Below are 27,966 nucleotides of genomic sequence, written 5' to 3' on the forward strand. Positions count from 1 at the left end.
AAAATAAAATTTTAAATATATTTTCTGTATTTTAAATATTAAAACCCTAATGAAAACAACATTAAATTAGGACCAACATTACAACATTAGAATTATCCACCAACCCAATAACACATTGTTCTTTAGGATTATTGCCCCAATTTTCTCACTATAATCCTTAATTTTAAAAAATAATAAAAATAATTATAATTTTATTATAAAAATAATAAAATCATGTTCTTAAAATTTTGTTGGGGAATATACTGATTGAGTTATTAGGATTATTTATTAGTATTTCTAATATTAGGTCGAGATGGAGGTTATATAATTTATCTTTGAAAAGATTGTACATATAAATTAATTTTAATAAATTTAAATGGAAACTATAAGAGTATACAATTATAATTATTTTAGTATTATTTTAAAAAAAATAATAGGGTACAATGATAAATTGGGGCTGTGTTTAAAATTATCCATGCACAAAACTGAAGATGGAAAGGCCCAATCAGAAAACCCTAAAGGTAGCTAATTATTAACAAAAACCAAATCCAGTCGGAAAAGATTAAATGGAAAAAGAAAAAAGAAAGAAAGAAGGCGCATTGAGCCGAAAGAAGCAACGGCGCTATAGCGATGAGCCGACATTATAAAACCCAAGAAAGAAGCCCAGGACGAGAAACACTATAAATATTTTAGGAAATGATAGAGAAGAAAAAGTTTGGTGTGTGTGTTTGGAATACAACCCTAGAGCTTTGATGAAATTTGATTTAAAAAATGATGGAATAAATCTAGGCGAAACTATTAAAACCAAATTGAAACTGTACGCACCGCACCGTACCCTACCACACCCACCCAACCCCACCTTCTCTCATGACCAAACCGGACGGCCTCGCGCCGGAGACCAACGACGACTTTTCCCCCACCGCCTGGGGAACTTGGGAGGAGCTCCTCCTCGCCTTCGCCGTCAACCGCCACGGAACCGCCGCCTGGGATTCCATAGCTTCGGAACTTCAGAAGAGGACATCGGACCCTAACCTCTGCCTCACCGCGCATAACTGCAGGTCCAAGTATCTCGACCTCAAGCGCCGCTTCGTCGTCAGGAATGGCGATTTGGAAGGGGAGGACGGCCGCGACGAGAAATCCAACGTCGAGGAATCCGCGCCGTTGCTGGAGGAGCTCAGGAAATTGCGCGTGGCGGAGCTCCGGCGAGAAGTGCAACGTTACGATCTCAACATCGAGTACTCCTTTACGATTTCCGTATTAACGATTGAATTGTTGGGAGATCTGAACGTCGCGGAATTTTTGATTCAATGAGGCGAGGCGAGGCTATTTTCCTGTTTCCTGATCTGGTGAGTTTTGTGCAGGTCGCTGGAGTTGAAGATGAAGAGAATGGAAGAGGAACGGGAAAAAAGCCAGAGGAGAGAGGAGAGCGGGGCGGATCTAGAGAATAACGTCGAGGAGAAGAGAGATTGTGAACCAGAGGCCGCGCCGGCTGCCGTAGGAGAAGCAGCCGTCGTCGGAGAATTGGAAAAGGATCAGTTGTCGGTGAACGAATCGAACTCGACAGATCCGGGAGCGGAGAAGTTGAGAGCCAGCGAGGCGGGTTCGGAACCGGCCGGAGCGGGAGGGGAGGAGGTGAGGAACGATCGAACTGGACACACGAGCGATGGACCGGCTGAGTTGAAACCGGAACCGGATCACAAATCGGTGCGGGAGGATTCCTGCAACGGGAGCTCGAACAGTATAGAGAAGCCAGACCCGAAGGCGAAAGCCGAACCGGTGGCCGGGTCGACCGAGTTGGCCGAGTCGGAGGCCGAGTCCGATGGAGGAGGCGCGGAGGCGATGAAGGAGAACTCGGATGTGCAGAGCTCGGCAAGCAGATCGAGGAAGGAGGAGGGAAGTGATAAGGTGCGGCGCGGGAGCACGAGTGGCGATGAGCGTGAACACGAGGATCAATCTCGTGCCGTGAAAGAATTGTCCGCCGAATCGCAGCCGTTGGTTGACTTTCTACGGGCTATTCGCGCGCCGAAGATCGGCTCCATCTTCGAGCGGCGGCTCCGGAGCCAGGTGAATACTAATTTTTTCATTATTCATTTTTAATTTCCCTCCTTGGATTTATTAGTCGCTTAGGTTTTTTCGATGATTTTAAGAATTGGGTAAGAACTACAATTTGACGGTTTTTTTAAAAAAAATATTGTTAATTTTCTTTTTCATGAAGAGATTACAAGAATATATTCTAAAATATACAATCATATTCATTTGAATTTATTCAAATATAAACAAATAAATCGAGACATTCGTATTTGAATAGAATTAGATCCTCGGTTTTCTATTATCTTCTTTTTAAGGCTTGATTTAGTAACTTCTCTGATTGACCAGTCAATTCTCCTAGCCGTCATTTATTATTATTATTATTATTATTATTATTATTATTATTATTATTATTATCATCGTTGTTGTTGTTGCCTAATCGGTCATTAATTTATTTATCTCGATTCCATAATTTTATTTTTCGTTTCATCAAAAATAAATAAAGAATGGTAAAAAAGGAATCCCACTCACCACAACCCCTAAAAATACGGCGGGGACGGAAAATACTTTTTTTTTTTTCACAATTATTTGTCATAAGTGGAATGATGACGATATTTTTGAAATTTTAAATTTTTGTTAAAAAGATATGAAGTTTGATAATAATCTATACTGTCTGGTTGTGTTTTGCTGTCGGACAGCTTAATAACGTGCAAAATTTTGACTGCCTAATTTTGTTTTGTTGAGAAAATACATGTATTAATTAAATACACACCCTAGATGAACTATGGATACTGTTTATGATTGGAATATTATTTTTGGGTTATTTTCGATTATGAATAACATCTAGTCTAGATGGAATTGGGGTTGTTGGAATGGGTTGATTAATGAGTTGTTTGGTGGGTTTGACAGGAAACGTCGAAATATCAGAAGCTGATTCTCCAGCACATGGATCTTGAGACGGTGGAAAGCAGATTGAAGGAAGGGTGGTACACAGGGTCCGGCAGCAAGTTCTACCGCGATCTCTTGCTGCTCGTCAACAATGCCCTCGTGTTCTTCAGCAAGAACTCGTCAGAGGCGAGCGCGGCCGTGGAGATCCGGCGTCTCATCTCCAAGGAGATCTCTCATAAGCATGCCAAGTCGGATTCTTCGTCTGGGAAGCAGATCTCCTTGCAGTCTCTGTCAATGCCCAAGAAAGAAGACGCTGAGCCTTCACCTTCACCCTCGTTGATGTTGAAGCCCAGAATATCTGGTTCCTTGATCGTCTGTCGGAAACGCAGCTCCATTGCTAAGGCCACCGCCTCATCTTCAGGGACGGATAAGAAGAAAGAACCCGAGGACAAGGACACCAAACAGCAGCCATCTGGTGATGCCGACGAGCCTAAAATCACCAAGAAACGAACCAGAGATCGATTTCCGGCTGCTTCCTCGGCCAATTCCAAGAAAATCGGCAAGAATCAAGCCACCAAAACTTCCCCAGCTGAATCAGTGAAACAGCAGCAGCAGGGGAAAGGAGGTTCGTCTTCTTCGCAGGCGGAGGCCAAGGGCGACAACAAGAAGAGCCAGTCGGCATCGGACTCCAAGAAACGCGGCGCTGCTAACTTCTTGAGTAGAATGAAGCAAGGATCGTCGTCAAACAACGGCGTGTTGCTTGATGCGTTGAAGAACACGCCGTTGACTAGTGAGAGCACCACCGGAAAGGGAGGACCGGATCAGAAGAAAAGCGAGACTGCAAAGAAGAAAGAGCCGGCAGCCAGTAGAAGAGGTACGGAGACGAGGCAAACAAAGGAGAAGGAGAAAGAGAAGGAGAAGGAGAAGGAGAAGGGCAGCCCGGGAAAGAGGAATGTGGGACGGCCGCCCAAGAGAGGGGCGGCGCCGCCACCCCCGGCGCTCGGGAAACGCGGTAGGGATAGAGATAAAGGTGACATCGAACCGGCAGCTTCCAAACAGCCAAAGAAAAGGTCGAGGAAGTTATAGTAATGGGGGGAGGAAAGGAAGGGATAGGCACATTTGTACGTAGCGTAAGGAATTCATGTTTTTCCTTTTTACAGATTTGCTCTTATTTTTGGCTTTTCCCCCCCACCCTTTGGCTTTTGCAGCAAGTGTGTTTGTATTTAGTCTAATGGAAAACTAGGGCAAAGTTAGATGGTTTCACTGACTTCTTTCCAAGGCAAACGTGATAGACTAATTCAAATGCGCAATTTACATCACAAACTCAATCACTATATTTCTGGATTTTACTTAGAGGGTGTTTGGCTAAGCTTATAAGCTTCTTTAAAATAAAGGTTAAGTATCAAATACTTCCCTATACTAGACATTTGAACCCCAGCACCGTGGGAGCTTCCCATTTGACTTGCCACAGTCGAATTTACCATCCTTGAAACGAGCATTCAAACCATCCAACAATGCACGTTCAAAGGATGTCAAGGGAGTTATGTTGGGTTTGAGGCAAGATTGCACAGGTGCGGGGGGCGGGTGCGGGAGCGATACGGTTCGAGTGCGGGGATACGGATTTTCAAAAATTATAGGGTGAGATTCGTGAAGGATACGTCTATTATATTTATATATTTTATTATATATAATCAATCAAATACATATATATTTATATATTTTATTATATGTAATCTATCAAATTTAAAAATTAGAATAAAATCTAAAAGGCTATATTAAAAGAACCCATTTAAAATAAAATCAATTATAGCTCCCTAAAATTTGAAAGGCTATATTAGAATAAATGAACCCATTTAAAATGAAATACATTTAGGCCCATTTAAAATAATTAGGCCCATTTAAAATTAAATCAATTATTAAAACTTAAAAGTCAAAAGTTTCTCTCTTCACTCTTCACGAATCAGCCCTCTCTCTCTTTTCTCTCTCTCTCTTTCCTCACAATCCGCCACCCTCTCTCTCTTTTCTCTCTCTCTTTCCTCACAACCTGCCGCCCTCTCTCTCTCTCTAATCTCTCTATCTGCTACTGCTCCCTCATCTCTCTCTCTCGAAATTGACCATGCCGCCACCCTCCTTCCAGCGAGAATCGTCGGCAGCCGCGCCCCCCCTTACGACCCCTCCACTCTTTTCTCTCTCTCTCTTTCCTCACAACGCAGGCGCCTCTCTCCCTCAAAATTTCCGGCGAGATCCACTGGAAACATCGCCTCCTTCCCCTATATCTCTTCGGAACGACAGCCGCGACTCAGCCGGAACGCCGCCATCGCCACCTCCCTCGCCACAGCCGGATTCGCGAGGATGGCGCACCCGATTCGCAAATCCTTTTTTTTTTTTTTAATTTTTTGGGGGATTCGCCACTTGGCGAATCCCGTGCGAATCCCACGCGAATCGTACCCGCACCCGCCCCCTGTACGTATCAGATACTGCAATGTATAGTTTTCCGGCGAATCCGTGCATTATAGGTTTGAGGGTATGTTTAGAAGGATTCCAGCGCATCTCAAAATTTCCGGTATAGGTAATCCAATCCCCCCATCCGTTACGCGGACAAAGAAATACTTATCAAGGAAATCTTTATCCAAAGAATTCAACTTTTTCAAAAAGTCTATATGGCAATTAGGCTTAGAGGCGAAATGATAATGGATCCCAGTCTTCTTCAAGATTTGAGTTTTATGAAACAACTCCGCACTGGCCTGGAAGTTGTTAGCAGCGCAGAGAATGTGGAAAGCCAACGCACGATGCGTGGCTACTGGGGAAATTTGAAAGAAAGGAATGCCGAAGAGGGCACTAACGTTTAAAAGGAAACGAGAGGGAGGCAAACACAAGCCGACATCTATATGACCGAGCCATAGGGGAATGGTATTTAATCGTTATCTATCAGGTCTTTCTACTCCTTTCACTTGAAGCATAAATTCTAAACTATCTGCAGGAAACTTCAATATTCGTTTTATTTATGCCAAATCGATGATAGTCAACCGAGAAACAGGTAAATAATCACACGACATAACGTCTTTACGATTAATTTTTATTAAAATTCATATCATCCTTTATTATGACTATTTTTTGTGGACGAATGCAGTATTTACCAATCGAAATTTTGTATTAAAGAAAATTCATAACGCCCTCATCAAATATGAGTGAGGCATTTATTTTTTAAGATTAATTTTGACAAATAAAAATATTAAGTTTAATTTTTTTATTTATTTTGATGGATTAGAACTTTAAATATATCAAGATGTTTGATTATTTTACTCATTTAAGTTAATTTTACTTAATTTATACTTTTCGTCCCGTAAGAGAGTATCACATATGAGATGACACGAGTTTCAATAAAAGATTGATAGATAATATATTAAGTGGAAATGAGCGATTGTGGTTAAAAGAGAAAATGAGATCATGTTCCAAAATGAAAGTGATACTTTCTTATGAGACGAACGAAAATGAAAATATGATACTTTCTTATGGGATGAAGGGAATATCTATACTAATAGAAAAAGTGTCTAAGGCATCCTAAGGCACAACTTGTGGATTGTCTATTTTACCCCTATTACATATTTTATTTTAAAGTTATTTTACATATTATATATTTATAAGAATATATTAATTCATTAGATATTACACTTAATCTATGTGATATATATCTATAGCTATTGATAAGGCTTATAGATAAATATATCTATTCAATAAATTATCTAATAAAAGTAATGAATTAATAGATTTTCTAAAATAATGGATTATCAAATAAAATAACATTAATTACACGTACAACGTATGTTCTTTCTGCTAGTCTCATTGAAAAAGTGAGATTAAAGAAAGCCTAATTTTAAGAATAAAATTAGAAAAAATTTAATTTTAAAAATAAAATATTTTATCATGCATTTTATCAATGATTAAAAGAGAGAGAGAGAGAGCCCGAAGATTCTCAACAAATGACAATGTTCATTGTGAACAACACGATCTTTAGTTAATCTAGCAAATTTTTTTCTAAGTTTCAAATTAAGCTAATCTAGCAAAGTGATGGACTAGACCTCCAAGTCTCCAACATCACATTAACCTCACGTTTAATAAATTAATCTTGAAGTTTAAATTGGCATTCAAATTTGGAATTGTGGGTATCACAAGTAATGTTGGTATCTGACTGGAACACCAACCCCGTCATGAAAATGTGGTTTGGTTTCTCCATACATAATCAACACATCGACATAGCTAGCGAGTGGTAATATTTTGAATGATGTACTCTGTCCGTTCTATTATTTGTGACTCGTATTTTTTTTCAGATCATCCCACATAACATGACTCGTTTTTCTTTTTGGCAAAAATGAAGGACTGAATAACTTCACTAGCTAATTTAACATCTCTCCCGCGTGCCGTCCCTCTCTCATCTCTTTAAAATCCTAGTTCTCCTCTCACTTTCTGCCACTCTCTGTGAAAATTGAACACCTTGCACTCGTCTCTCTTCTTCGCATCGCCTTCTCGCCATGATGAATCCTAACTTTGAGTGGAAGGAGTATCTGAGACGTTGAAGATTTTCATTCTCTTGATTCGCCACCGCCGACAGTGTATTTTCCATTTTCTATGTCCGAGCGAGAAGCGGAGGAGATCGAAGATATCGCTAGAGGCTTCTCCCTGTTGTCCAGACCACCTCAATCTATCGTCGCCGTGATGTAGACCAGGAATCTGCAGTATGTATCCCTTCCTCTTACGCTTATTTCTAACTAAGATTCTTAACTTCCGTGCGAGGAAAACTGGGACGAGATGGACTGGAATATGATCGGAAAAGACATTTGAACACCGGGTGTCCAAGACACCCAGCTAAAACCCGATTTTTTGCATCAACCCAAACTTAGCCGGTTTTAGAGAGAAATGTTTATTTACCAAAATATCCCTTATTAAGTACACTGATTTTATTGTTTTGTATTTTTTGTTTTAAGATATCCGAAATTTATGTTTTTCAGTTTCCTTATTTATTGTTTTTTTGTTTCCTTATTTTTTGGTTTTTTATTTTCGAAAAGTATATAAATAATATTTGAAGTTTATTTCTAGAATTCTTTTGATTATTTGTTTCTAGTTAAAATAATCATGTATTTGTTTCCAGATTTTTTTTTCAAAATTAATTGTATTATTTATTTTTATTGATGATTAAATTATTTATTTATATTCGAAAATTATGTTTTATTTATTTTTTTTAGGATTAATTTTATGATTCTCCTAAAAATAATCCTATTTTTGTTTCCACGAATTATTTTTTTATTGTTTCCAATTTTTTTTCACTGAAATTTTGTATTTTTATATTAAAAAATTATGTTAGTTTTTTTCGAAGATTTATTATTATTTTTTATTTGGAAATTATGTTATCTTTATTTGTTTCCACTAATTTGGATATTCTTTTAAAAATGATCCTAGATTTGTTTCCACTAATTTAGAGATTCTTCTAAAATAATCCTAGATTTGTTTCCACTAATTTAGAGATTCTCTTAAAATAATCCTAGATTTGTTTCCACTAATTTAGATATTTTCATTCTCCAAAAAATAATCTTAGATTTGATTCCACTAATTTAGAGATTCTCCTAAAATAATCCTAGCTTTATTTCCACATTTTTTTATTTGCAAATTTTATGTTAATTTTATTTGTTTCTATTAATTTAGAGATTCCCTTCAAAATAATCCTAAATTTGTTTTCATTTATATATTTTTTTCCCAATATTTTTAAAAAAACATTTTGAAGATGATTTAAAAAAAAAACCGAAATACAATAAAAAGTTGATTGGGGGAAATAATCCTAGATTTGTTTTCATATAAATATATATATATATATATATATATATATATATATATATATTCCAATAATTTTTTTTAAAAAAAATCGAAGATGATTTGGAAAAAGAAAAAAAAAAACTAAAATACAAGAAAAAGGTGCTTGGGGATTTGAACCTGAGACCTCAATAATATATGAGTTATTCTTTGTCACCTTGTCCGGTAGTGGCACCCACATTAGTGATGCATTAGAAATAAAAATAAAATGAATCATATAATGGGGCATCGATTGAAAAAATAAATAACATATACTTGGATTAAATGTATTATAATAATGCAGTAAACGCGATATAATAATAGGAAATAAATTCTAATTAATTAATTGAAAAAAAATTGTGAATGAGATGGGATATCGCTCGTAAAAATTATATAACATTTACTTGAAGACAATGTATTATAATATAGTATTGAAGTCGAAATAATTAAACTCAACGTTCGATCATCAAGTTAATTATATAATTGAAATATTATTGAAGTTGGAAGCAAAAATAAAGTATACTCAATCCTACGTAGACATTTTGCTCGGAATCTATATAGCATATACTTGAATTATAATTTAGTATGAAATGCGATATAATAATAATAAATAATTGTACTCAATGAAATAAAGTTGAATTAATTAATTGAAATAAATTAGTGAATTTGAAAATAAAAAATGAAATCAAATGAATCATATGACGAAATTTTGCTCGGATAACTATATAACAAATATTTGAAGACAATATATTATAATATAGTATTGAAGTCGCTTTGATAATAAGAAAATTAACTGCTATAGTGTAATACTGAAGTCGAAATAATTATACTTAACGAACTAAGGTTGAATTAATTTATTGAATTAAAATAGTGAAGTTTTTTTAAAAAATATGAATCATATGATGGGACATCGATCGAAAAACTAAATAACATATACTTTATTGAATGTGATATAACAATAAGAAAATGAAGTACTATAGTGTGAGTAATGAAAAAAAAAATGAATCATACGCAAGGATTTTGGTCGTAAAACTATATAACATATATATACTTAATTTGAATATATTATAATCAACTATTGTAATCGATATGATAATAACTAAATGAACCACTATTGTGTGAGTAACAAAGTCGAAATAATTATACTCAATGAAATAAAGTTTAATTAATTAGTTGAAATTTAATTAGTGAATTTTAAAAAAAAGATGAATCATATGATGCGATTTTTCTCGGAAAAGTATATAACATATACTTTATTAAAAATGATGTAAAAATAAAAGAACGAAATAATATAGTGTGAGTAATGAGAAAAAATAAAATAAAATGAATCGTAAGCATGAGATTTTGCTTGTAAAACTATATAACATATAGTTTATTAAAAGCGATACAATAATAAGAAAATGAATTAATATAGTTTAAAGTTGAATTAATGAATAAAAAAAACTCAATAATAATAATAAGAAATGATTAAACTCAATGAAATAAAGTTGAATTAATGAATTGAAATAAATTAGTGAAGTTGGAAAAATAATATTAAAAAATGAATCATACGATGGTATTTTGCTCGAAGAATCATATATATTATAAATATATTATAAATGAAGGAATATATATGTGGGCAATATAAATGTTTAAAATTTGAAAATAACATTTTCGTACGATTGGAAATCGCTCGCGAAACTATTTAACATATATTTATTTAACACATATTTGGATGAGAAACAATGTATTATACGATGACATTTTGCAATGTATTGAAAATAATTTGTGAATTTTTTTGAAAAAAAAAACCAAAAAAATATGAATCATATGATTGGATTCGATCGCAAAACTATATAAGGAATACTTTGTTCCGATGTATTATAATAAAGTATTAAATGTAATATAATTATTGTTGTAAATTAAGTTAAGCTTATATGTCATGAAAAATAATACTAATAAAAATAATATGCGACGATGAAGCGCAGTTTGTTGGTAAGACGCTTCTCCTCCAACTAATAGGTTGGGGGTTCGAGTCACCTAGGGGCTAGAGTGTGAGTGTATTTTTTCATTTCTTTGGTTATAATAATTTAAAAAAAAATATGTGAATATATGTTTGCTTATAGCATAAAGATATTCATTTTATATAATTGAAATATTATTTAAGTTGGAAGCAAAAATAAAGTATAGTTAATCGTACGCAGTGATTTTGCTCGAAAAACTATATAAGGAAAAAAAAAAACCAAGAAAAAGGAAACAAAAAAAAAGAAAAAAAAAGGAAACAAAATGAATGAAAAAAAAGGAAAACTATACCAGCAAAAAGAAAACCAAAAAAAAGCGAAAAAAAGGCAACAAAATGAAAGGAAAAAAAAGGAAACAAATTAAACGAAAAATAAGGAATCAAAAAAGAACATAAAAAAAGGAAACAAAAAAAACCGAAAAAAAAGGAAACAATAAATAATAAAAAAAATCATTAAATAATATGAGGGGTTAATTAGTAAATACAAAAATCCTTCTAAACCGGCCCATTTGGGTTAAATGCAAAAAAACCGGTTTTATGCAGATGTTCAGGACACCAGGTGTCCATTTATCATCACCCGAATATGATTGCAAGGTGTGGCGCGAGGGATCAAAGAATCTCAGGGAGATGTGCAAGATCTCTTCCTACTTTATAAGTGTTGATTAATTATAATTTAAAATACTTAAATGGCTCTAAACATGTGGCCCTATCAACCTTTATCCCTAATCTTAATCTCTAAAATATCCGCATCCAAAAATTTCAGACCATAAATAATGGGCACAAAATCTCTTATACACTCGGGTCGTATCCAACCTGAATCCTGATCCGGAACTAATTTAATTGGATTATTCTACCCGAATATCAAATGTTAGTATTATTGTCATTTACATGTAGTGTTACTGTCATTTTTGAAATAGTGTCATTTGTAAAATAAAATAATGTTAGTGTCATTCCAAAATCGTGTTAGTGTTAGTGTAATTAAAAAAAAATGAATCAGAATAGTCCAATTAAATCAGAAACTGGATCGAATACACTCAGATAAAGGGTACACTCGAATGTAGAAGAGACCACCTCAATAATGGAACGGAGGACGTAAAATCAAGTGAGAATTGACATTTGTAGCCTAAAGCACATAGTTTATGACTTTTTTTAGCCACCTCTTTTAAAGAATGACTTTTCTAGCCAAAATCCTCTTTAAAGACAATTGCGCCCCTAGGTCAACTGTGCACGTTAATAATCAACTGTGTACAATCAATGAAAAATGGCTTAATTATAATGCTGATCCCCCGCTTCTCAACGGAGCTTTTAATCGCTCGATGCCAATCAAATTTCGCAGCAAGCGTGGTGATGATGGCAGACTCCGACGACCACAAATGAAGGATCAACGGAGATTCAGAGATATTTTGCTCAAATGCAGAATCGAGGGATTCCCAGATCTCTCCGAGGAAGAAACTCAAATCCTCAAAGTCTCCCTGATATCACACAAAGACATCAAGGAAGAAGAACAGGTGTCCATAGCCGACGTCAAAAGGAGGATTCAGAAGTGTTACCATGAGAATCCTTTGGCATGGTGGGACAGGAACCAGCTCAAAGCTACTTTGAAAGTTAAAACTGGAAAGGAGCATGAGTTTGTAAGATTCAGACCTATCCTGATGAACCCTCAAGATCAACAGGATATGATGAGTATAATCAAGGAACACCTTGATTTGAAGCTGATCGAAGAAGGAAGATCACCCTATAGCAGTCCTGGATTTCTAGTGAGAAATCATGGGGAGATCAAACGAGGAAAGCCAAGATTAGTCATTAATTATAAAGGGATTAATGACATTCTTGAGTTTGACGGATACTTCATCCCGAGCAGAGAACACCTTATCAACTGCATCAGAAGTGCAAGGGTATTCTCAAAGTTCGATTGCAAGTCAGGTTTTTACCAGATTCGCATGGAGGAAGGGAGTAAGAAGTTCACAGCCTTCTCAACTCCACAAGGACATTATGTCTGGAATGTCATGCCAATGGGGTTAGCCAACGCGCCTCAGATATTCCAAAGGAAGATGGATAATCTCTTCAAGGATTATTCTTCGTTTATGTTTGTTTATATTGATGACATTCTTATTGCATCAAAAAAACATTTATGAACATGTCAGGCATCTGGAGATCTTTGCGGATGTTTGTCAACAAGAAGGACTAGTGCTGTCAGAAAAGAAGGCAGTCATTGCCACCCAGAAGATGGAGTTAATGGGAATTGAGATCGATGAATCTGGAATAATTCTACAGGACCATATTGTGGAAAAAGTCCAGAATTTCCCGGAGGATCTCAAGGAGAAGAAGCAGCTCCAAAGTTTTCTCGGAGTTGTCAATTTTGCAGGGATGTTTATCAAAAACCTTGCAGAACAAAGAAAAGTCTTCAGTCCACTACTGAAGAAAGATGTTCCATTCATATGGAAGGAGGAGCATCGGGAGGGTATAAAAAAGTTGAAAGAGATTTGTAAAAATCTCCCGAAACTTTCAATACCACAAGACGAGGATGACTTGGTCCTCTACACCGACGCGAGTGATTCCTGGTGGGCGGCTGTGCTCACAAAGATCACCCCTTATGGAGAAGAACCTTGCAGATATTGTAGTGGTCTTTTCTCCGACAACGAAGTTGTGCGATGGCACATCAACGAAAAGGAATTCTTTGCAGTGCGAAAGGCGTTTAAAAAATGGCCGCTTTTCTTACTTGCTAAGAAATTCGTTCTGAAAGTTGATAACACTAATGTTAAAGCTTTCTTAACAAAAAAGATAGAATCTAAACCTGAAAAGGCTAGATTGCTTAGATGGCAAGCAGAATGCCAATATTATGATTATGATATTGTCATCTTGAAATCTGATCAAAATGTTCTTGCAGATTTCCTAACAAGGGATGGAGCTCCCTGAGGTGGAGGCCATCGAAGCAAAACAGGCGCAGCTCTTTGAAAGTTTAGAGTTGCTACAACAGGAATGACAAAAGTGTGTTCTACACACCAAACAAGCAGGGAAGATACAAGCGGCTGACGAAGCTCAAGTATCTAACCAAATTGATGCATGCATCATGAAGATGTTCAATCTTCAAGAAGTAATCAACAAGCCGCTCTTGCGCATTATCCGAGATAATCGGATTAAAGCAATGCTTTCCGTACAGGGCGGATTACCTGTAGCAGGGGATTCAAGTACCCCTAGCCCAAGTCCTAAGGCGATGGTTTCACAGCCGGACCCTCAAGGAGAAAATGTTGTTAAGGGGTCACACCCTGAATCAACATGTCAACCCTCCACCTCTGGGGTAAAAGAGGAAGAGATCAATCTTAGGCCAATGACAGGCCAAGTTAAGGTTGATACTGATTTTATTGAAATTTCTCCTTCTTGGCAGATGTATCAGGACAGGTGGGAGAAACTTCTCACAAGAAAAGGGCATTAATCCGGGAAATTGCGGGGTTGATGTTAGTGGAAAATATCCTCGGGTATGGATGACACCAGGAGCCAACCCGAACGACGTTAAAGAATGGTATGAGTTCGGGGCGTTAGCCTCAGTTTATACCACCTCTCCAGCCTTCACCGAGATCAAGGGTCTACCCAAATGGATCCAAAAAACGGTGTTTGATGCATGGGAGAACAACGAGTCCCTCAAACGGGGAGATGTTCTGGAATTGTACTTTTTCAGTGCAGCGCCAGAGCCAGTTGGAAAAGGAATCCGTGAAGCTTTCCACTTCATCAAGCTTCGGAGACCTGACACGGGAGCCCTGAACCGGATCAAAGTTCCCGATTTCCAGGCCGCAATCGTCTCAACATTCAAGGAGGACCAAATCTCCACTAGACGAGCATGGGGTCTATGGGTCTGTCTCACAGAGATGGATAAAATGAAGTCCAGATTCAAGTTCTACCAAAGCTCAGATCTGGGAACGTTTCTGGTTAACACAATGACAGGAACTACGACCCCTTTTGCCGAAAAATCTTTCGAAAATAAACGGCAAATGTTGTGGGAAAACAAGATAGCGGGGAGCAAGGAGACTCGTCGCAAATTTTGCAACATGGCTCACCTGGGCCATTGGATTGAGAAAGTCTGCGATCAATGTTCATCGCAGAAGGAGCCGGAATTCGGCAAAGGATTCTTCCCAAAGCCGGACAGAAGGAGGTTCTGGTCTGATGAACATGATGAGCATCAGACTCCAAAGGGAAAAAACCCTCGGGCACCAAAAAAGTAAGGTGGCCAACAAAGCAAAGTGAATCATGTGATTCACAGCAAGGAATGCACCCACAAATAAACGACAAAAGTGGGTGGAAGACATGACGGATCAACTATCCACTAGCAAAAGTGGGTAATTCTACAGGAACTCCACTCACCAAAAGCAGAAGACAAAGTTGGGTGGAAAATAAAGAAGCTGGACCTCACCAACCATTATCACAAAAGGATAAAGGAAGGTTCAACTCCATGTGAAGGCACTAACTAGTGTCGGCAATCATGGCCGACAAAAGATGGTGGACGTCACAATCAAGAAAGCTGGCCACGAAGAAAGAATCCAAGGCCAACTACCAAGCAATAATAGAGGGGATCAAACCTCTATATAAACTCAAGCCCTGGAGAGAAGAGAGCATCGAAAATTTCCACACTTCTCACACAACACACTCTCTCTTCAGAAACTATCTTTGTATTTTAAATTTCAGTTCTTCAAATTTTTCAGTTTTAGTTTTCGTTTCTTTTATTTTATGTATACAAGTATTAGCTACCAATGAGTAGCTAAACAAGTTAGTCTCCTCCCTTAGGGATATTATTATGAAATAAATTACATATTTTATAATTCCTCGTTAAACGCTTTGTTTTTGCCCAACTTTCTGTTTAGTAGAAATATTTTCTTTTCATTTATCAACAAAAGTATTGGACGTCGAAACACAGTGAAGGAGGAAGGTTGCAACCATCTCTTGCGAGTGCGTGGTTGGACGAAGGCCGGGGAAGCAGAAGGTCCGTAAAACGCGACGTGAACTGACTCCTGAAGGTGACCATTCGGCGAAAAGTATACTGTTGATTTATGTTTTGAATTATTTTGAAGTGTTACGGAAGCATGTTGGGCCTGGTATTACTATTTGCATGTATTAATTAAGCATGATTGTAGACGAAGGGCTATTTGGTCATTTGATTGGCTTTTGGTTACTAAAGTCCTACTTTGAACCTTGTGGCTATATAAGTCTCTAACTATGTGAGTTTGGCTAAATGTGTCTTTTCCCCTAAAATCAAAACATGAACATGAAATGTAAATTTAGAATATACTCCAAGACTTGCATTCATTCATGTCGCGACTAATATTACCTACATATTTCTTCCTCAAGAAGTTGAATAATTTGAGTGAAAATAATAAAACAATTCCCAACTTCCCAACTACCTCCATCTTCAACAATCAAAGCTTCACTTTCTCCTTGATCTCAAAAAAGAAAAAGAGAAAAAGCTTCACTTTCTCTCTCCCTCTCTCTCTCATACACACATACACTCTCACTCATAATTTCAACTAATCAACTGAGCAAACAAGAAAGATGAGCAGCAGAGAAAGTCGCACAATCGAGTCAGCCGGCGGCGTGAGCCTAGATGCCCGCGTCTACCCGGCGGCGGATTCGGATTCGGAGCATCGAAACGACGGATTGGTTGCGGTTTTGGTGCACCCCTACTCGGTGCTGGGCGGATTCCAGGGGCTGATGAAGGGCATGGCCGCTGGGCTAGCCAATAGGGGCGTCACAGCTGTCACCTTCAACATGCGCGGCGTCGGCAACTCCACCGGCCGCGCCTCCCTCACGGGCTTCGCCGAGGTCGACGACGTCGTCTCCGTCTGCCAGTGGGCCTCCCACAATCTCTCTGCCCGCCGCATTCTCCTCGTCGGATCTTCAGCTGGTATGCCTCTTTTCTCCATTTCGCGAGTCTAGGGTTTTGGAAGAGGCGTCAATGACTGTTAATTTAGCTTACTTACTGATTCCCTTTCAAAATTAATTCCGTTATTTGATCAAATCTGGTATGAACGCCTCTTGATTGGCTTGATTTCTGTCTATGTTTAATCATTTTGATAACTTTGATGAAATACACGAATACTGTGTGTGTGAGTGTGAAAAACACAGAACCAGCTGTTTATACTAAACTGAGGCAGTGTTTTGAAATTTGACGCACATTGATCGCATCTCCACACACTTGCACATAGTTTGATTGGAATTCATTGCAACAAATGACTGTTCACTTTTTGGTAAATTCTTTGTTACTTTACCAGTCCATTTTGGATAAAGTTGGATGTTGATGAAATCTTGGCATAGTATCAGCGTTGGTTTTCAGATGGTCAATCAAGTGTGCCATTTTGTGGGTGAATAACACAAATAAAAATCCTAAGCTATGCTAGTCATTCTCGAAATTCCTAATTGATTTTTGGATTTTGAATCTTCTGGAGTTTGTTGACTGTTTCGATTGAGCATGCAATTCTTGAACTGAACTTGGAATGGTATTGCAAGAAAGAGATGCATCTTATCACCAGCCTTGATTTGCTTAGTGTTGCACAATGGATATATATTCATTTTTTTCTCTCATCTTTTGATTTCTTATAGATGGCATGCACGTTTTTGAACAAGGAATGCACGTAGACACAGCATAAATCACACCAATCCCTGTTGAACTTAGGATAGCAAAGAAGTTCCAAATCTGAAGTGACAGTGCTTTGGATTATAACTTGTTGTTTTCATGCGCCACTGTCTGTTTCCTGCAGGTGCTCCGATTGCTGGTTCTGCTGTTGACAAGGTTGAGGAGGTTATCGGCTACGTGAGCTTGGGCTACCCGTTCGGATGGACTGCTTCTATTCTTTTTGGGAGGCATCATAAAGCTATATTACAATCTCCAAAACCCAAACTCTTTGTAATGGGCACCAAGGATGGTTTCACGAGCGTTAAGCAGCTCGAGAACAAGCTGAAGAATGCAGCCGGCAGTAATCAAATGCATTTGATTGAGGGAGTCAGCCATTTTCAAATGGAAGGGCCAGCTTATGATGAGCAGATGGTGAATCTCATCTTACAATTCATTTCATCATTGCCGGAGTGAAGCCATTTTGCAATGTATTCATTCATTCTTAGTTTCAGCATATGTGTGATCTCTAATTTCGTCTGCGGATTGTATGCGTTTTGCTAGTTGTAATGTTATGCGTTAACATTGTATCTAGGGATGCTTGTCGTGTGTCCAGAAAAATGAGAAATTTATTAGATTTATGTTTGTAGTTTTAATTATTTTTTATACTAGTAAAAAGATATGTACAAGCACATAGAATAATAAATTTAGATAATATTTATAAATTTTATAACAATTTTAAAGAATTTTACAAATAAAATGACTCTTTATCGATTATCAAATAAAAATAAAATAAAACCTAGATACACATTAAATTACTAAATTAAGGTAAAAGACAAATAGGTAACAAATTTTTTAAGAACACAAACATGAAACTTCTATTCTTGTGATACCTAATCATCAAAACGAACAATGAAATAGAACTGGTTGCACAAAATGAACCATGAAGCAAAACATAAATTAATTGCAACAGACATTTCTGAATCACAATTTCTTGATGTACAGGAAATAATCTATCTTACTACACATCCAAATCAAAGAAAGGTATAGAAATTGATCTGTTTACATGAAAACTAAAACAATTGCTAACATACCCTAAAATTTTCTTTCCCCCATGAGGCAAACTAATCACAGCACCCAGTTACATTAATCACATGAATCTAAAGAGGCTAACAACACAAGGCAGTTTAGGGTTAAACTATGGACATCCATTAGAATCTTTTGTAGGAATTCTGCATCACTTTCAACCTCTAGCCAATTCATAACTCCCAGCCCTTCCAGCAATCTCGAGCTCGTTGCCGCGGCCACGATAATCAGTGATCTGCTGTTGCTGCTCGTCGTCTGATGCCAAAATGGAAATGCAATGAAGAATTTATATGGGTAAGAATGAATGTAAACAAGGCTCTTATTTTCATTTTCTCCTCAGAGGTTATATTGTAGTCTGACAAAAAGCAAAAACAGTAATGGAACAAAAAACGACAATTAAAATGATCTTCTTACCACTATCACAGGCATCCACAAGTTTTTGAATTACTTGAACCAACGTTTGTTCATGCTCCTGCATCACCAATTTCATAACAGGAGCGTTAGTGCGAAAGAAAATTGACACAGTAAATATTTCTACAATCAAATAAACATTAACCTTGAGCATTTTCTTAGCCTTGTCAATCTCTGATGCATCAGGATGACTTGCTTCAAGCACCTTCTCCACCTGCCATAACAACGGCAAACAGTTCTGTAAACTTGCAAAGGCCGACAAGATTCCAAAAAGGTAATCATATCAATACCTTCTTAATTAATGTATCAGTATGCAATATCTCGATTTCCTCAGAATCCTCCTTCACAGCCCCATTTCGTGAAGGCCGCATTTCATTGGCATACTGGTTCATTAAGGTTGTTCTCCCTCTGCCAGGGTTGGGCCCACCTGTGTCTCCTAGTCGAGATACTACAGGATCCTCGCCCACCCACCGAATATCCTCAGGGGGAACCTGTATTAAGGTTGATTTAACGAAGTAGGTCCAAATCAGTAAAAATAGAACAGTTAAGGTTTTAGAGGTGCTTTTATGTCCTAAGTTTGGCCTTCAACAACCTAATCTTATCCGACCTTAAAGTTTGTGTTTCCAGAAATCCAGGAAAAAAGACGGGGATTCCGGCTAAGTTGAATATCGGTCGGCATTTAAAATATAACAAAAAAGTACCTCAAGCAAAATGAGAATTTTTTATTTTCCCACTCTATGATCCAAATAACATGCTATAAAGCACACGTGGAAAGATTTCAGAAGTAAAAGCAAAGAAAAGATATTGTCTTGAAGCAAAAGACAGTTACCTCTTTTATGTTAACCCATTCCACAGTCTCACTCGGTAGATTGCTATCATAAACCAGAGAATGACGGCCCTGAAAATACCAGGAAGACCAGTAGAAGTTAGAATTAATTTGTCAGAAAATTGATATATCTTATCATAAGCTTTATGATCTCTTTAGAGGTTAAAGGAATGGCCCAAACTCATAAAATGGGAAACAACTGCTTTCTTAAATACCATAAACACGAACAAACGATATAAAAGCGCAATAAAGCATAATATAAAGGAAGGCCATAGAAAGTTTTGGAGGAAAAAGTTACATATAAGTCACCAGAAAACACTAATCTTGACACACTATTTTCTATTCAGCAGTAGCTAGGGTGAATCATAATCATATGCCAATAAAGGAAAGCAAGCACTCATGTCAACGAAGCCTCTCAAATATAGAAATTGGTTTTCTTTTGCCATATAGCATATTATTCCAACAAAGGTAGGCGATCGCATTTAAGAGGTAAAAGATGTTCCAAAAATTATGGTGATGAAAAAGAGAAGGAATGAACTCAATTTACACCCTTGACATTAGAAAGTTACGAGGGCTAAGTGCACTATGTTTCCTTTTCTATTCTCAACCCTCTTTGGTAAAAATATATTTTAAGGATCTTGCCAAACTTTATGTTTCTCGTTTGCCTTTGTACTTTTCATCCATGACATGGAGGGTACAGTAGGAATTTGCCGGGATGTGTTTCCAGCCATCGAAAATCCCTATGCACACAAAAAAGACAAAGATGTTCTCCAATATAATAGGCCAAGAAAAGGTACAAAAAGGAACTGAACATACATCTACAGGATTATATTCAGATATGACAGCCTCATAGAAGTTGCTGTCTGCAGGCCATCTTATCATCACCCGCCTACCAATCAAGGACTCATGGATGCTTTCAGAAGGATCATCCATAGGAGCCCCAGAAGAAACATGATCACCAAACTGATATTGCATGGGTTTTCCTGAAGTGAAAGCTGGCTGACCCTAGGGAACAACAAATATATAAATTAATTGAGAGTGTTAATTGAATACAACCTCACTAAACCTTATTATAAATGCTAACATACAACATTCGGCCTTCTCCCACCAATCCCTGAAGAAGGTCCTCGTTTCACAACTGAATTTAATGGCAGGGTGCTACCAGCCACTGGCTGAGAAAGTAAAGCCTGAGAATGTGCATTGAACGGATTTCCTGATAGGGAAGTTTTTTGCCTTTTACGAGAAGCTGAAACTGTGGGACTTGGTAACTGATTGTTTATATGCTGGGGGACATTGGGGGCTACATTTCGGTTACCACCTGCCTCCCTCCACTCCCTGATTCTGTGAATGAGGTCATCACCATTGACCTGACTAAGAAGTTCTCGGTGCTCATCGTCTGATACCCTCAGTTCCTTCCTCAATTCTGTTATAAGGCCCTCTTTCTCCTGAGCAACAACCATATCAAGAAACAGCCAAATCTAATCAGATGAGATGCTGTCTCTCCAAACAAAACAAATAAGCAACTCAATACACATAAACATCTAGCAAAATATACCCATGTAAGTGCATCAGATTGTGCTTTGAAAGCTCGTAGAACAGCACCATATGCAATCTGTTCCAGATTATGTATTTCGTATTCCATATCAATTTGAATCCTTTGAAATGGGGCTGATGGTAGAAATGATCTTCCGTTCCCTGCCACACGACCTCCTACTGTGCCTCTATTATACACTATTTGAGGATTATCATCATCAGTGCCTGTATTAGTTTCAACTGACTTGATTAAATTATAAGTACTCCACAAATTGTGCAAATAATGAACCAAAACTCTTTTATCTTGAAAATACTTTACCAAACAAAGTTCTAGCCAACAAACAGTTCACTAAGAGTCCCGACAATGAAAGAATTATATTAATAAGCTATTCGAGTAGTTAAATTGACCGATTATGATCATAACACTCGTGGGTGCAATCTGCATAATCGAAAGAGAAAAACTATTCAACGAAACAAATCAGTGATGCCAGCAATTATGAAAGTTGTCCTACTCATGCTGTAAAAAACGAATAGTAGAAAACTAATTATGATGATCACTGTTCGAAACACTGATTTATGTTTTCTCTCGTCACAAACTCGACCCCCACACGATAAAGGGGGCAGGGGAAGTCAAAATTCTGAAACAAGAAATCTCAATTCATGGAAACTGAAATGCAGAAATGAATCACGACCCGGAAAACTTAACTTTATTTCGAGGTTAAGAAACGGAATTCTGCAACATTCTTAAAGCCCTAAACCTAAAACATTCAACCCCAATTTCACGACCCCACTTCTAAAACCACAAACTTCCTAGATTATTTCCATTGATTCCTTTCCAAAACCTATGAATTCAACAAAAAACACCTAAATTATACCTAAGATCTAAAATTCTTCAATAAACATCCACGTCTATATCCTCGACGAGAAATAATTCGACCGAGAAAACGGAAAAGCAGCACATGCTCCCACGAGCACGAAGTAATTGAAAATGCCAGAATTACAACTCACCGCTGCTGTCTATGAGTCCATATTCCATAGAAATGCCAAGTCAATCCAACTGGAACGATTTCCCAGAATGGCTCGAGAGATTTTCCGCGCCTCTGATGCCTTGGGAGAATGATGAACGTCTCCAGAGAGAGATTCTACGAGCTCAGGGAAGAAGATTTTTAGAGAGAGAAAATGCGGCAGATTTTGTCGATCGTAAACCTCTCTCACGAGAGGGAATGAGAACGGAAATTGAAGGGGATTGGTGGGGGGTGGTGGTGGGGATGGGGATGGGGATGGGGTCGTAGGGGGGTTGAACTTGGGCTTTAAACGGTTAACAAAGTTAATTGGGCCTAATTTCATGGCCCACTATTTCTAGCTTAAATCAAACATATGGGCTGGAAAAGCTTATTCCAAAATGAAAATTTTGGTATACTTCCCCTTTGAATTCAATAGGTCATAGCATTTCTTTATTTAGATAGGTCATTACAAAAATAAAAATTTAATATAATAAATATATTCACATAATTTATTATTTATATCAAATATTATTGTAGCCTCATATAATCATTTCTCTTTTCACTTAAAAAAAATATTTTCATTTATCTTTCCTACTTTTTAACAAATATACTCTAAAAATTGTTTTCTGTCAATTATTTTATTATAAACTATTTATATTCTTAACAGATGTGCTCAGGTTTTATGGATAATTGAATGGGGACGGAGAGAGTAATATTTTCAAATTATTGGGGATATTCAGCATAACTTCAAAGTTTCTAAGAGGTCTACGCGAAAGTTTGAAATAAATTTATTTGGATTGAAAATATAATGAAATCATTATCAGGAATATAAATATCTTATATATTGATAAAATAAAATATAGTAATAATTAATAAAGGATGTCACATTTGGAAACATTGCTAAATGTACTTGTGATAGGACAATATTTTACAAGTTAAAACCTAAGCCAAAAAAGTACAAGAGATGGCTTGTACACCCTACGTCCCACAAATCTTGACATGTATCATTTTTGGGCCGTCCCCCGAACTTGACATATTTCCAAATAAGGTAATAATTATTATCTTCTCTCTCCTACTTTATCACTTTTATACTTTATTAACTATAATAATTTACAACTCCTTAATTCTCGTATCGAAATCAAATATGTCAAAATTCGTGGGACGGAGGGAGTAATAGGTAAGGATTGTGTGATGACACGCGAAATAATATGTTGTACAACGAATGAAATTCTAAAGTTTCAAACAAGTGTTCCAAATTAGCTCCAATCCTCGAAGAAACAAATTGCACTAGAAAAATTATGTACGACAAATTCAAGCTTTGACTTAAACACCACCAAAAAGGTGGTTTCGGTGAAAAGTAATTCAAAAGGTCGGGTCGGGCTGGCCCAATCTAAGCCCATTGGGCTTTCGTCTGGTTCGACAAGTCATTGGATCGGAAAAATGATATCCAACCAAAGTTTAAATCACATTTTATAAACTAAAATTTTAAGTCGGGCCGACCTCATCGAACTTTTACTAGGTTTGGGTGGACTCGACCTGGCCCGTCCAACCTTCTTTTTAATAAATTAATAACTAAATAAATAAATTTAAAGATCGTGTCACGATTCGAATTCAAAATCATTGATCTTAGAGTATTAACATTGGTTGAATGAGCCTTGACTCGGTCATGCTCCAGGACCACTTATAAGTCAAGTGTTGCATTGACTTGACTCATACTGCTGACTCTATATAATTAATTTTGATTTTTTATTTTTTATTTAATTTAAATGACAAATTTAAATAACACAATTCTTAATATTTAAATTACATTAATTTAAATTATGAAAATTTAAATGACATAAATTGAAATAACATAAAAAAAAAAATCAAACATTCCCGCCTCTTTGTCTCGCTAGGATCGCCGCCACCTATTTTGCATGGATTTCTTGTTGCTTGGGTGTCATCCTCGACGTATCCATGAATAAAATTTTATCGTCATGAATCTCTCGCTTGAGTCGATTCTTGGCGAGATTTGTGCATGTCTCGTCCATGAATTCCACGTACTCAGTAGGAGGGATTGAACCTTCTGACGCTTTGCCCTGTGCCTTTGCCACCTTGAGAGAAAGTTGAGGGAGAAATTGAGAAAGAATGTAGTGAAGAATGATTATTTGTGAAAAATAGTGTAAGAATAGATAGGTATTTGTAGAAGGAAAAAGAGAGAGAGAAAAAAAAGTGAAAGACCCGTTGAAAAGGAAATGAAAAAAAAATCAGTTGAAAGAGCCGTTGAAAATTCAAACTTTAACATTTTTATAATTATGATGTGTGTAAACACGCGCTCGAAATAAGGACTATAGAGTTAATTAAGTTCATCTTATCGAATCACACGAGACTGTATTGGTCGATTTATCTATTGATCAGATGATTCGAGTCAACCCATCGAATAAGCTGATGTTAATGCTCTTAAGCATATACTTACTCGTCTAACTTGTTTTGCCAGCTCTTGGAGAGAGATGTTGCCCACATATATATATAAGAGGCCCAACTCTCCATTTCCATATGTTACAAATCTCCCACTAAATCTCTCTACGCATACAACTCTCTCTCTCTCTCCCTCTCTCTATCTATATATATATACACACACACAGATGAAGATAACACTCAAATCATCCCTCTCTCTATTTCTGGCCTTGCTCCTATTTTGGTTTGTTTTCTCTCCTTCATTTCATCAAGCTGCAGATGAAGATATGATGACAACTTCTCGATTCGTCATGAAAAAGTCAAGAAAATCAACGTATCCTTTGTCTTCATCAGCTTCTCCAAAACACGAGCAGTCGAAGAAAGCCACGGAGCAAAGCTTGAGGGCCAGACCGCCCAGCGTTCCCAATCCCACTCAAAACTGACAAAATTTCTGGCCTCAAACGATCATATGATATGTGGGAAATAGTTATATAAACAAGTCTTGTATGAATTTGCTTAAAGTTGTACTAGTTCTTAGTTCTCTAGTTGTGGATGGTGATGGTGATGGAATAAATAATTACTACTAGTTTTGAGCTTGTTTCTAGTGTGTGGCTATTTACTTTATGAAGATCATGGCTAACTGCTCCATGTGATGTGAGGGCAAAAGGCAAGCATCCTATTTCGTGCATATCTTAATTATTTCATAAAAGATATTCAACTTAGTTTGTGTCACACTATTTCCACACGTGAACACTGATGAGACAGTTTATGTAACATTATCACATCATCACCAAATTCAAACAACTATTTTCTAAATTTCATTTGAATAAGTACCGCTAATACTGTGAGGATTGAAAACATTGAAACGAGTTTTGTCGCTTCAATTAATATCCCCAAATAAACATGAAATAAACAACGCTTAATCGAAGAAAAGGGACTTGAGAAAGTTTTGCACGCATGCCTTCACTATCATAACTTATCTTCATTTTTGTTTCTTTGCTACCAAACATTGTAGCATGGTCGATCATGGGATTTCTAATTTATTATTAATTTAATCTACATATTATATGGTCCAAGTCGCTTGAAGAAAAAAATAATTAGTTTGCCATATGTTAGTGGACAGTTATATTAATTAGTGTGAATTTTCTAATAATGCAAAATATATATACACAAAAAGGAGTTCTAATAAAAATAAAAATTATTAATTATGAGAAATGAGAACCAAATTTTATAAATGCACCGTAACATAACTCTCATTCCAAAATCTGTCGTGTCAACCGGTACTAAGATCTGTCGGGGCAAGCACCATTCTTGCCAGCCGCCCCAAGATTTATCCCGCATATGCGAGGAATGAATGGTACGAAAAAAAAAAAATCAATTCGTTCCATATGTGTCAAGTGTGAAGGCTAAGACATATTGGCACTACAAAAAAAAGTTCCAATAGTGACATTATTTTAGTCACACTAAAATATGTGTCATAAAATTTATGATATTTTTAGGTGTAACAATATTTAGTTACATCAACACATGTATCTATATACTTTTGTTACATAAAAAAGTGTAAGTAAATTTTTGTTACACTTTAAAATGTAGCAAATTGTGTGACACCTATTTATGTAACTAAAATTTTCTACATCTCAAGGTGTCACAATATATTTTAATGACATATGGATGTCACAATATCTTTTTATTAATAACATATAAAAATAATGCAAAAAATGTTAATTGAGTAACCACTTAATAAAGCTAAAAGCAATTTTTTTTAACTTAATTATGTATAGCAACATGCCCAATATTGCTTGGTAAATTATATATATATATATATATACACACGAATTGATATTAAAATAATTAAATATATTTAGTATCAAACTCTAAAATTATACTATATTTAACTATATTTAATAGTATCAATTTCGAGATGGACTTCAAATAATTAATACTCCCTCCGTCCCAATAATCATGTCCCGTTTCTTTTCGGCACAGGTATTAAGGAGAGTAGTATTAAGAAAAAAGTTGTATGGCCCACATATTTATGGGTTTGTTAATTAAATTTTAAGCATTGTTAACAGTCCTCTTCCATTTGTTGTTGCCGGTGGTGGGCGAGCAGCCGGAATAGTGAATGCCGTCGGTGCGAGTCGCCGGAACAGTGAACAGAGAAGAGAGCTTATGAATACCACAACTTTTGAACACCAAAACACCATAATTTCGAAACAGTGAAACAGAGGAGAGAAATCTTTCAATTATGAACACCAAAACACCACCAGAAATCAAAAAATGGAAATCTTTCAATTTCTGAAATTAAAACAACAAAAATAAAAAACTAACAATTATGAACACCAAAACACCACCATCTCTCGGCCGACGGCGAGAGGTGGTGGGCGAGAGCCGGATGCGGAGGGCAGCGACAGTTGCGGCGACGCAAGGGTGGAGGCGAGCCCTAATTTCTGGAAAAAAAAAAGAGTAGTAGAGAGGAGGCAGCCGAGGGCGAGAGCCGGAGGCGGAGGACAGCGGCTGCTGCGGCGGCGCAAGGGTGGAGGCGAGGCTAATTTCCGGCGAGCCCTAATTTCTGGAAAAGAAAAAAAAAAGAGTAGGAGAGAGGAGGCGGTGAGGCGAAGTGAGAAGAGGGGTGGTGGGCGCTCTACGCCGCCGCTGCAACGAGCTCGCGAGGGTGGCAGGGGCGGCGCAAGGGTGGAGGCGAGAGGGCGCAAGGGTGGAAGTGGGAGGGCGCAAGGGTGGAAGTGGGAGGGCGGCGAGGTGGCGCGATGGTGGAGGTGGGTGGGCGATGGAGGTGGGAGGTGGGAGATGGGAGGGCGGCGGATAGGTGGAGAAGAGAGAAAGAGGAAAGAGAATGTGCAGAGAGAAATAGATAATTAGGGTTTAGATTTAATAGGTATATATAAATGTATTAAGTTAATGTTAAATATTTTTTAATTATGTCCCAATTTAGAAATGGGACATGAATATTGGGACAACCCAAAAAGGAAAGTGGGACAAGATTATTGGGACAGAGGGAGTAGTACACAATTTGTTTGGTAAACGGGTGCAAAAATCGAGACATGCAAAGTACTAAATTTAAACAAATAAAATATTAATTGCCAATTTGCTTAATTGAAGTTAGTTCCGGCGTGACATTGGAGAGCACAAAAAGCTTCAGCTTAGTTCCAGCAATTCACCATCACTCTCGAAAAACAAGCAAACTCCTCCGATTTGAATTTGTGAATTTGTGGTTTCCTTCACCTGAGCTCCTCTGATTTGAATCTCTCATCTCAAACTCTGAGCTCCGAACTTCAATTTAATCCCCAGAGAGAGATTGATCCGAGCTCAAAACTCTCCGACA

The 27,966-nt window shown here is 37.1% G+C and overlaps 3 protein-coding genes across 4 annotated transcripts; 2 read left to right on the forward strand and 1 right to left on the reverse strand.

The window, feature by feature from the left end:
• Positions 1-381: 381 nt before the first annotated feature.
• Positions 382-4,158, forward strand: LOC130988885 (uncharacterized). The gene is made up of 3 exons (XM_057912852.1): positions 382-1,214; positions 1,341-2,043; positions 2,917-4,158. The coding sequence occupies exons 1-3, from the start codon at positions 847-849 to the stop codon at positions 3,979-3,981; spliced, it is 2,136 nt and encodes a 711-aa protein (XP_057768835.1). The 5' UTR covers positions 382-846; the 3' UTR covers positions 3,982-4,158.
• Positions 4,159-16,033: 11,875 nt separating this feature from the next.
• On the forward strand, positions 16,034-17,986 carry LOC130988887 (uncharacterized). The gene is made up of 2 exons (XM_057912855.1): positions 16,034-16,625; positions 17,479-17,986. Exons 1-2 carry the CDS (start codon positions 16,274-16,276, stop codon positions 17,805-17,807), a joined length of 681 nt encoding a protein of 226 aa, XP_057768838.1. The 5' UTR covers positions 16,034-16,273; the 3' UTR covers positions 17,808-17,986.
• A 281-nt stretch (positions 17,987-18,267) lies between these two features.
• LOC130988886 (protein EMSY-LIKE 1-like) lies at positions 18,268-22,448 on the reverse strand. 2 transcript variants are annotated; one of them, XM_057912853.1, is made up of 9 exons: positions 22,195-22,448; positions 21,209-21,411; positions 20,742-21,098; positions 20,470-20,658; positions 19,657-19,725; positions 19,118-19,318; positions 18,973-19,041; positions 18,831-18,888; positions 18,268-18,671 (listed from the first exon to the last, which is right to left on the reverse strand). In XM_057912853.1, exons 1-9 carry the CDS (start codon positions 22,220-22,222, stop codon positions 18,574-18,576), a joined length of 1,272 nt encoding a protein of 423 aa, XP_057768836.1. In that variant the 5' UTR covers positions 22,223-22,448; the 3' UTR covers positions 18,268-18,573. The 2 variants fall into 2 exon arrangements, with proteins under 2 accessions (XP_057768836.1, XP_057768837.1); XM_057912854.1 differs by having other exon boundaries at positions 21,209-21,384; positions 22,195-22,440.
• Between the last annotated feature and the right edge of the window lie 5,518 nt (positions 22,449-27,966).

The sequence above is a fragment of the Salvia miltiorrhiza genome, chromosome 6 (genome assembly GCF_028751815.1).
Source record: "Salvia miltiorrhiza cultivar Shanhuang (shh) chromosome 6, IMPLAD_Smil_shh, whole genome shotgun sequence".
Lineage (NCBI taxonomy): Eukaryota > Viridiplantae > Streptophyta > Magnoliopsida > Lamiales > Lamiaceae > Salvia > Salvia miltiorrhiza.

Bases quoted from the DNA above. Each gene is read 5' to 3' on its own strand.
- LOC130988885 (XM_057912852.1), top strand. From the start codon at position 847: ATGACCAAACCGGACGGCCTCGCGCCGGAGACCAACGACGACTTTTCC. The intron at 1,215-1,340 runs GTACTCCTTTAC...AGTTTTGTGCAG, and splicing joins CGTTACGATCTCAACATCGA to GTCGCTGGAGTTGAAGATGA. The intron at 2,044-2,916 runs GTGAATACTAAT...TGGGTTTGACAG, and splicing joins AGCGGCGGCTCCGGAGCCAG to GAAACGTCGAAATATCAGAA.
- LOC130988887 (XM_057912855.1), top strand. From the start codon at position 16,274: ATGAGCAGCAGAGAAAGTCGCACAATCGAGTCAGCCGGCGGCGTGAGC. The intron at 16,626-17,478 runs GTATGCCTCTTT...TGTTTCCTGCAG, and splicing joins CCTCGTCGGATCTTCAGCTG to GTGCTCCGATTGCTGGTTCT.
- LOC130988886 (XM_057912853.1), bottom strand. From the start codon at position 22,222: ATGGAATATGGACTCATAGACAGCAGCG. The intron at 21,099-21,208 runs GTATATTTTGCT...GTTGTTGCTCAG, and splicing joins AATCTGATGCACTTACATGG to GAGAAAGAGGGCCTTATAAC. The intron at 19,042-19,117 runs GTATTGATATGA...TTGTTATGGCAG, and splicing joins CTGATACATTAATTAAGAAG to GTGGAGAAGGTGCTTGAAGC.